General features: G+C 36.7%; 2 protein-coding genes across 4 annotated transcripts; both read left to right on the top strand.

Annotated features, from left to right (window-relative positions):
• Window positions 1-830: 830 nt before the first annotated feature.
• LOC105209365 (sialin) lies at window positions 831-4,303 on the top strand. Its single transcript, XM_011179735.3, has 5 exons — window positions 831-1,139; window positions 2,075-2,220; window positions 2,585-2,996; window positions 3,056-3,717; window positions 3,789-4,303. Exons 1-5 carry the CDS (start codon window positions 1,106-1,108, stop codon window positions 3,972-3,974), a joined length of 1,440 nt encoding a protein of 479 aa, XP_011178037.1. The 5' UTR covers window positions 831-1,105; the 3' UTR covers window positions 3,975-4,303.
• A 1,769-nt stretch (window positions 4,304-6,072) lies between these two features.
• Window positions 6,073-8,307, top strand: LOC105209364 (sialin). Of its 3 annotated transcripts, none has more exons than XM_054234276.1 (7): window positions 6,073-6,208; window positions 6,298-6,321; window positions 6,392-6,534; window positions 6,829-7,237; window positions 7,292-7,553; window positions 7,620-7,953; window positions 8,110-8,307. In XM_054234276.1, exons 1-7 carry the CDS (start codon window positions 6,133-6,135, stop codon window positions 8,263-8,265), a joined length of 1,404 nt encoding a protein of 467 aa, XP_054090251.1. In that variant the 5' UTR covers window positions 6,073-6,132; the 3' UTR covers window positions 8,266-8,307. The 3 variants fall into 3 exon arrangements, with proteins under 3 accessions (XP_054090251.1, XP_054090252.1, XP_011178036.2); XM_054234277.1 differs by having other exon boundaries at window positions 7,292-7,767; window positions 7,830-7,953; window positions 8,110-8,248; XM_011179734.3 differs by having other exon boundaries at window positions 7,292-7,953; window positions 8,110-8,306.
• The last annotated feature ends 2,128 nt before the right edge of the window (window positions 8,308-10,435 follow it).

Raw genomic sequence — 10,435 nt, 5'->3', positions numbered from 1 at the left:
AATCGTTAAAAATTAAACTTCCTCTTAATAAAATGTTTAATAATTGAAAAAAATTTAAATTTGAATAAAGATCTCGTTCTATAGAATTCCTGAGATTGCTACAAAATGTCTAATTTGTATGCACAAATATAATTTTTAATAGAATATGGCACTATTAGCTACTTGCAGTACACATTGCTTTGATCCGTTAATTAAAATATGGATCTTGCCGAAAGCAGCAAAAAGTCTATTATAAATTTGTGTCATCTAATTTCTAGGCGCCTAAAAATATACCAAAACTGTACTGATGATTTTAAACTGTTATTTATACATAAAGGCATTCCTATCTGAACTCACTGCCATTTATTGATAAGATCTACTTCACTTAAGCTTTACTAAGAGCAGTGTTATGAACTTGCAATTTTGGAGATTTTTTGTGCAGAACCTTTTTACGACAATACGTGACGCTTGCGGCTTTATTAAGGAAGCCAGTAATGCAAGAATTTTCTGAATGAACGAGTAAACCAATCAGCATTGAACTCATTACGATTAATAGTCGATTTTATAGCCATTAAGTGAGAGTAATTGCTTAGTAGAAGCCTTTATCGCAGAGTTATCAGTGCTTTATCATTTTGTAAACACACGTGTGTTCGTTTTTTTGTGCCGCTTTGTAAAGTAGGCGTACGAATGTGTTGACAATTTTAAGAATTTTTGATTTAGGGCACAGCTGTTACTTCACTGCTCTGATTGTTTGCTGCACGCTTTTCACTCATTTCATTTTCAATTCACTTTGTATGCAGCGCAACTGCGCTGATTCTCTTTCTGGCAGAAGTTGCAGCATCTAAAAATAAATCGGCGCTGCAAGTTTACGTTCTGAGTTTGCCTGCCGCGAAGTTATTTAACGTTGCATTCCAGTTGTTTGAGTCTCAAAGTCTATGCAGAGCGCGCACACCGAACAGGTTTCCCATGAGTAGTGGACAGGTTGAGGCAACAACAGAGCGTCTAAAAGTATAACTTCTATTTGTTGTAGTTGGTGGCGATTGGCATAATAGTTTGGTGCTGCTTTGAAGAACTTTGAGAATTATGTTGACAATTACTTAATCCAGAAAGTGAAATAATTACAGAAATGGTGACGAAATCGTTCGACTTAATTCAAAATGGCAAGTGTTAAAAGTGAAAAGCCTTTGGTATTTATTTGAATAATAATGATTTGGTGTTGTTTTAACATAAGGCAGTGTGATAAACAGCGTGGAACATGCAAGTTTGTGTCCAAAGTCTTTTGTGTTCTTCAATTTGAACAGTAGTTAGAATAGAATTAGAATTCCCATTGTACTTGATACATGTGATAAGGATCGGGTATTATGTGTTAATGTTATGTTTATAATACAGTTGATAATATTGAGAGTAAAATGAAAAAAAATTTTAACAAAAAATTGTATGAACTCATAGGCTAAACACCTACTTTCAAAGTGGCAAATATATTGGTTTACGTGCTCGAGTTTCAGCTATATGCTAACGATCTCGTTTCAAAATTGTAAATCTGTTTAAGTTCGATTTCGACCATTCTCAAACTATCTAAATAGGTCGTATAGTTTTCGATATAGTAGCTTAAGATAGTAATTGAGTGGTGTCATATCCAGTGTCCGATTTTGAACTTATCAACATGTGAGTCTACCTTATGATACAGATTGAACTAGAACAATTAATATCGAATTTAGTAAACTTATCTATTCAAAAACTTTTTTTGAAATTATAATATACGTATATACGATCGATTCGTGAGATCAATCTCTGCATCGTCTGAAGTCTGAATTCTCTGACAGAAAACTAGAAAAAAAAACCGAAAAAATAACATTGAAGTAAGGCTTCTTGAACTCGAAAAACATTTCTGCAAAAGATCTTGCCTCTTGATTGAATAAGCTTTTGAGACTTTTGCTAATGCTGTTGCATATACAAAAATATTAACGATGTACCTTTATATAAGCAAAATTCAAATGTTTCTATCGACACTAATTATATTCAAAAAATTTTCAATATTATTGAAACATTTCACGCAAAAGGTTTAAATTTATTTTCTAAAATATTTTCCTTTCAGGATTCATAATACCAGCGCGTTACATTCAAGTGTTGCTGATGTTCACCGCAATATTATTGGTTTTCCATCAGCGGGTTAATTTATCGGTTGCTGTGGTTGTGCTCAACAAATTAAATGAAACAACAAATACAACACAACCGCAATTCGTAGGTATCTTTTAAAAAGAATCGAACGAGTGTGATTTGATAAGTCGGTGATTTTTGAATCAATTTCGAATGTGTATAATGTCTCAGTTTTGACAAGCAATGAATGAAATCTCCAGAGAATCGGGTGGGAAGTGAATTTAAATTGGGTCCACAAGTAATTCAGAAGATAATTAAGGTATCTGCCTCAATGTTTATTTATTCCTTTTCCTGAACCCTGGTCCTTCCAGAGTGGAGATGGATTAATACTTCGCTGTTGAGTAGAAAGAAAGTAAAGTGTTTCAAAAAAACACCGGCTTATCAAACAACCCTTTTTAATAACATAGTTCCCATACATAAGAGAGCTCCATCATATATTTTCCAACAGGTCTATGCGTCCTTAACACCACACCAGCGTTCCAGCATGTTGGGCAGCGTATTTTGGGGCACATTCTCAGTGCAACTACTCAGCGGCTACTTGAGTAGTCATTACGGTACAGTTAAATTGCTGCTATGTTGCGTACTTGGCTCTTCACTAATTAGTTTGGGCCTGCCATATGTGCTTATCTACTGGGGTTATGAGTCATTTATAGCGGGTCGTGTGCTGCAAGGCTGTGCGCAAGGCATTATTTTCCCCGCCGTCTATGGACATCTCGCTAAGTGGAGTCCACTGAAGGAACGTAGTCTGCTGGGTGGCATCTCGCAATCGGGCATGGACATGGGTATGGCACTGGGGTTCTTGTGTAGCGGTTTGCTAGCGGTGACACCGCTCGGTTGGACTGCCATATTTTATGTGCCTGGTGAGTATCATTGTTTTACACTACTTATGTTAGTTAACCGTTTTTTTTACTCTCAAAAGGCTTTGCTGGTATTATATGGTCAGCGCTCTTGCTGATCTTCGCTGCAGAGTCGCCACAAAAGTGCCGTTACATTTCACATAAGGAGCGTATACTTATCGCTGATGTCGGTGTGGCTGCTACGACTGCCAAACGCAATGCGCCCACACCTTGGTGCGCCATTTTGACTTCGGTGCCTTATCTAGTCTTAGTTCTGGTCAAATTGAGTCATGGTCTGAGCATTTTCACTTTGATGCAACAAATACCGCTATATATTAATGGTCTCTACGACTATGAAATTCAAGTGAATGCTGTGCTCTCGGCGCTACCTTTTTTCCTCATCTTCGTGACGTCACACTTGGTTTCATATACCGCCCACTATTTGCTGGTGGTGCGCCAGTGCTCGCTCGCTTTGGTGCGCAAATCCATGAATACCCTCTCGACGTGGGTGCCTGCCGGTGCCTTTGTGGCTATGACGCTGGTAAGCAAAGAGCATGTTTCGGCGCATATTGCCTGTTTAGTAGTCGCAGTGACCACCTATGCAGCGGCCGCTGTGGGCAGTTCATTGAATCACATTGATCTCTCGCCGAATTTCGGTGGCATGTTGGTGGGTATGACCAATATGGCTATGACCGGCATGGGTGTGATCTCACCGATTGTGGTGGCTGAAATCGTTAAGGATGAGGTGGGTCTCTTCAAGTGAAATTAGAGTACTTTTTTTTAAATATAAAAAAAAATTTAACCAATTTTTTGCAGAATGACCGCTCGCAGTGGAACATCATTTTTCTGATAATAGCTGCTTTGTTGTTCTTGGGAAATCTGCTTTATTTGTTCTTTGGTAAAATGGTGGCACAACCGTGGGATAAAATAGAAAACAATAATATTGGTAACATTTGTGTAGCTTCATTTGATGTTGCCACAATACGGAATATTGTAAAATAAATGGCAATAGTAGTTGTAACGGACATGTATACTATTTCTTTCGATAAACTTTCCGATGAAGCATGGAGAATAGCCCAGCTTTGTATATGTTCTTTAATATACTGAATCCTTCTAATAAGTGACACATTCAGTCATTTTCCATATTATGTTTTCTTTCCAAAGATATAACGGCAAGACAGCTTCGAATAAGTGATACTCACACGAGATATAGCCTCTGATTTGAATAATGTCAATCCATCCATATTTATGAAGCTTTAAAGTGAAGATTGAGCCTTGTTAAAATGAGCTTGGTTTCGGTTCCTGCTAAAACGACCAAATGGAATCTTAGTAATTCTTAAGCAGAAGTGTAGGAGTTCATATAATAGAGTATAAAATTTGTTAACATATCTATACTAATATATAAAGCTGAAGAGTTTGTTTGTTTGTTTGAACGCGCTAATCTCCGAAACTACTGGTTCGAATTGAATAATTCTTTTTGTGTTGTATAGTCCATTTATCGAATAAGGCTATAGGCTATATAGGTGTAAAAAACGGGGGAAATTATTTATCTTTGAGGGCTTCCGTTCCTTGCGCTGCGAAAGCGGTTCAAGATTAGATACGCTAAGGATCGAGAACGGTTGGACCATTCTTGATGAAATGTTCAGAGGTTGTTCGTTGTGGATCGTGGAAGGTTTAGTCGGAAAATTGTAAAATTCCAAAAAGTGTTTTTTCCATACATTTTTTTTTCAATCTATCTATAAAAAAAAAAAAAAACAATTCGGAAAAGTCGGAAATTGGCAAGTGGCAACAGAGAATTCAGAATTGCAAATGAGCGGTGACATCTACAATGAAGCATTGAAATTCATATGCCATCACCAAATCGTCAAATTAGAGATGTACTGAATCGTGCATACGACAGAATAACTTTGGAACAACAAGTATAAAGAAATGTTCCATTATTTAATGAGCAGCAAAAGACGACCTATGATGAATTGTTTAAGGCTGTCCATGATGGAAATGGTGGACTTTTATTTCTTGATACGCACGGTGGAACTGAGAATCCTGATTGATTCTGATATAATTGATTTTGGCATTACGTTGGCTCTCGCATCTACTGGAATTGCAGCAACGCTACTTGAAGTTGGAGAAACGGCACATTCGACATTGTAGCCTCAGTTAAACATGCAAATCTATGAAACATCTATGAGATGAGTGCAATTTTCTAGAAACACTTGACAGAACAATGAAAGATCTGTGGAATAATAATCGTCGCTTTGGTGGCGTAATGATACTGTTATTGACAAACACATTCTGTTATTTCGAAATCAATCGAAGTCATCGTACTTGTGGCGGCACGCGAAAACCATATGATTGACCATGAATATGCGTGTGTTCCTGCAACAGGAAAGCACCGCAAAAGATTTGCAAAGAACTGGGCAAATTCTGGTTAATACTTCTAATGGTTTGATATCAATCCGAACATTAGCCCAATTTATCGTAACTACGATTGGTTGAGTGCACGCAGATTTTTAACTGGCAAAAATACCGATGTCGATGATTATCTATACGACTTAAAGTCAACTTCCGGTGTTCATACACATCGATCGATGTTGAAAATGAAGACGAAACTGTGAATTATCCAGTGAAATTTCTAAATTCTTTGTCATTATAATGCTTTGTCATTTATTATGCTTCGCAATCTTCAAGCAGCTATCGAATAATGTAATAGTTGCAAGAATTTTTTAAAGGGACTTACAAGGGGGCAGAATGCTTGATTCCACGAATTTCTTTGAGTTCCAACGATTTGCCATTTCAGTTGAAACGTATTCAGTTTCCAATGAGACTTGCATTTGGGATGACAATAAACAAGTCTCAAAGACAGTCGCTGGAGGTGTGTGGCATAAATTTCATTCACGTGTTGAAAAATCATCTTCTCTGTACATTTACGCACCGGAACAGAAAACAAAAAATGTTGTTTATTAAGCTGAGTTACATTGAAAAAAAAATTAGAAAAATCGCAAATAAATGTTTTCCAACACTATACAAATTCAACTTTGTTTTCAAAACAAATAATTTCACGCAGTGCAACGACTGCGGAGTCAGCTAGTTTCTTAATAAAAAATATTGAGTTTTGTTGAAACACCTCTTTAAATTTGAGGAAATAAAAGAAACAAAATGTATGTATTTTCAAAATTCATATATTGAAGACTTCAAAATTTTACAACATCTTATTTCGAAAAGTGTAAACAAAATTGGTATGTGTTATCTGAAATATATGTATATTTCTACTCGATAATTATATTTGTTATATTCTGTATGCAAATTTGTTGATCTTTTCCAATAGTGGGATCATGTGATATGTGTCGAGGTAAGTAATATGAACTCATAGAGGCTTGTGCTAATAGTTTTTTCTGAACACAAAATGCTTATGCTTTTAGGCTGCCCCATTCCAGTGCGTTACACCCAAATTTTGCTACTATTCACTGCCATGGTATTGACCTTCCATCAGCGTATCAATGTTCCCGAAGTTATCGTTGTACTCACAGCCGACAACGGCACATACGCTCACTTTATGCCAAAGGTTTGTGAAAGAGAGCGGTTAGTGTGAACGAATCGATGTTGAGGTCATAGACAGATTCGTGCAATATGTCTTTGATCATAAACATATATGTTGGGGCATATTATTGGACTTGTGCCTGTACTTTTAAATATTCATTAAGAGCTCTGGTTAGGTAAAAATATACATTACTGGAAACATTCTTATAGCATCTCATAAGCGGGAAATTATAATCTCGTCAAGGTTTCATTATCAAACATTACATTATTTCCCCAAATCCAATATAATATAATCCAATTTTTATATTTCTATTGACAGGACTACTCGTTGTCGCCGCATGAAAAGTCCAGCATGTTGGGAAGTGCCTTTTGGGGTGCACTTTTGGTACAAATACCCAGCGGTTATATATGCAGCGCCTATGGCAGTGTCAAGTTGCTGTTCAGCTGTCTCTTCTTCTCATCACTCTTAAGCATAGTGTTGCCGCTGAGTCTGATTTTTGGCAATTCCATCACATTTATTTTGCTACGCGTACTACAGGGCTGCGCACAAGGCATATTGTTCCCCACAATCTATGGGCATTTAGCCAAATGGAGTCCGCTCAACGAACGCAGTCTGCTGGGTGGCATCTCGCAATCTGGCGCTGATTTGGGCTTGGCGTTGGGTTTGATGAATAGCGGCTTTTTGTCCGTGACACCGTTACATTGGCCGGCGGCATTTTATATACCAGGTAAGAAATTAAATTTCTTCAAATATCTTATTTACCTCTACTTTTCCATCGAAGGTCTCGCCGGTCTAGTGTGGTGTATTTTCTGGTCTATCTTCGGCGCTGAATCACCATCGACTTCCAAACGTATATCACCTAATGAACAGCAGCTCATACAATCTGTGGGCACACTCAGCATGCATGAGAAACGTAAGGCGGCAGTACCTTGGTGCGCCATCGCCACATCAGTGCCTTATTTGGTGCTTCTCTTAAATAAAATCAGTCACGGCTTCTCTATGGCGACTATGGCGCTACAGATACCAATCTATTTGAATGGCATGTACGCTTATAAGATCCATATAAATGCCTTCATATCTGCACTGCCGTTTTTTATTATGCTGTCCAGCACATATGTGGTCATTACGACTTCGCATTACTTCTTGAAAGTGCGAAAAGTGCGCTTGTCGCTGGTGCGCAAGTCGTTGAATACCATATCGAATTGGGTGCCTGCCACTGCATTGGCGACTATGAGTATGCTGTCCAAGGAAAATGAGGTGGGGCATATTTCCTGCATCATTCTTAGCGTCGTCGCGTTTTCGACTTTCTCCATTGGCAGTTCATTGAACCATATCGATCTGTCACCGAATTTTGCTGCGCTTCTCTTTGGTATCACCGGTACATTTATAATGTTAGCGGCCATCATCTCACCCATAATTGTGGCAGAAGTCGTAAAGAATGAGGTGAGTCATTTAAGTAATTGAATATGTAATTACTGTAAAGTAGTGAACGTTTTTATTGAAACCGACTTTCTGGACATTTTTATCAGCAAATAAATCATTTTAAAGTGTTTAACATGTTTCTTATCTAATATATGACCTTATATTATATATTTACAGAACGATCCCTGGCAATGGAATATCATATTCCTCTTCACAGCCGCTTTTCTCTTCGTGACAAATTTGTTGTACTTATTTTTTGGTCAAATGGTGGCGCAACCTTGGAACGAACTACATGCGAAGGAAACGAATGATGTCAATATAGAAGAAACATAAAAATGATATTTCATGACAAAATAATGCTTTTTATTTTATTTTATTGGAAATGATATCCTAAAATGTATATGTTATTTCATGTAATATCTTTTGAAATCAAAACCAGCCTAAACTCTGATCTAGTCATAGTCAACAATCTCATCAAGTTGATTAAATCGCCTCCAGCATCACCTTTTCTCTAGGAACTTTCTGTTGTTGCAGGCCTCCAGTAGTTATAATATTTCATTTCAAACCACCAGATGATAGCCTTCTATATGGTGGTTCCCGATTATAGTCTGCGAAGTAGTGGGGATGAAAAACCCCAGATACCATTTCACAAGTACCTGAGTAAAAATAAACCCCCATAGACCCCCATTTACCATTTTATTGTTTTGAAATCATCTGTGGTTAGCTAGTCTAGAGAAACCTATTTACATAAACGCTAACTCTGATTGCAATGTTGTATAAATGCATTAATTTTACTTCAGAAAACGGTGAATAACCGTCACGGCAATTAATGTTATTATTATTAAATTTTCATTGTTGATTAAATTAATAAAGGTTATTTACATTCGGAGCATATTTTGTTAAAATTCGCACAGTTTTGAAATTCTATCTTCAGATATTGCTATACTGCCCGAATACTTTACAACTGGTTTCCCTGATCTCTTGACCTTTGGTAATATTTTTTGAGCGGATCTAATTCAAAATTGTTTTTAACTATAGCCTCTCAGAATACTTTTCGTAAATCTTTTGAGAGATGGTAACGCTGTTTCAAAATATTTTTAAGTAAAAGACTCCGGAATACTTTCCGCAAGTATTCCTTACATGATCGCCATGCGGCGGTAACCGTGCTCTTTTTGCATATTTTTATGATAGATGGCACCTCTGTTCAAACGTTTGATGAAATTGAAGGCGTAGTGTATACTCGAAACTTTCTGAAATTTTCTATTTGGTTTTGGTAGCGCTTCTATTTTAATTTTTGATACATGGTAACTTTATCTAAAAATATTTCTGTATTCAGGATTTCAAGAATATCTTTCCTTTGATAACCATGTTTTATCATTTTTATTATATTTTTTAAAAGTGCTAACTCAAACCAATATCCATCACTCTGACTTCGTTATCAAACAATCTAGCGGTTGGCAAAACCATTCATTGCTAATTCAGAGACCCACTCAATCCATCACTTTGGCTCGCTGACAAGTCACGTGCTGTTGCGGTCAATAGCGTCATATAAACGTCACAGCGAACGCAGTTTCAGCTCAATTTTTGTTTTTTTTCGGTCGCTCACACATTTCTACATATGTTCGTATGTTTTATTTTTATTTTTACTTTTGTTTTTGTTTATGTTTATTTTGCTACTAACAGCAAATGAGCCATACAAATGAGCCAACTCAATGACCGTATGGCGAATTGTAGCCGATTTGCGTGTTTATTATTCAATGGCGGTCGCTTTTTGCGGCAACTACACGCAGTTGGGTATTACCAAATCGAAATGGAATACATACAAACATACACATACATATGTATACATTAAAGCACTTATAATTTATATTTCACCTACTGACATTTATTCTAGGTATTTGTTTGTGACAGTATGGATGGATAATAAATCAGTTGATCAACTGGTAGCAAAGAAAGAAACCAATAGATGATATGAGTTGTGTGTGTATTGTGCCCCCAGCACTATTTCTTACTGTTTGTTTTTGTAAAAAAAATATATAAACAAATATCTGTTTTGGTTTTTGTCGTGACGTCAATGGCGCTATTTAAGTGCCAAAGTATGTCATAAATATATCATTCGAAGATACCTCACAGTCAAAATAATCAAAACAAATTCAAAATTCTTAGAAAACACGAAGAGCAGACGGAGTATTGATTAAACGGAACTTGAAATGGACAGTAAAAAAATAAAATTAATATAGAAATTAGTTTCGTTTTGAGAATTATCTAGTAGAGTGTAAATAATGCAAAAAATAGTTTATGTTTTGAAAGGTTTCTAGACAGTTTTTGTTATTGTAGCAGCACACAATATATATTCATAGTTTTGGGAAACAGTGGTATTTCTTGAAACGGTCATATTGGATCCAGTTCCAGTCCGTTAAGAAAACTGTAGGCGTACGCACTGCGATCTGTGGTCTATTGTGCTCTCCTGGTGTCTAACTTACACCATTAGTTCCAGCGCTAT

The sequence above is a fragment of the Zeugodacus cucurbitae genome, chromosome 6, assembly GCF_028554725.1.
Source record: "Zeugodacus cucurbitae isolate PBARC_wt_2022May chromosome 6, idZeuCucr1.2, whole genome shotgun sequence".
In the NCBI taxonomy this organism is placed as follows: Eukaryota; Metazoa; Arthropoda; class Insecta; order Diptera; family Tephritidae; genus Zeugodacus; species Zeugodacus cucurbitae.
Note: the sequence above shows the minus strand (reverse complement) of the source record. Positions and strands in the feature narration are given on the sequence as shown.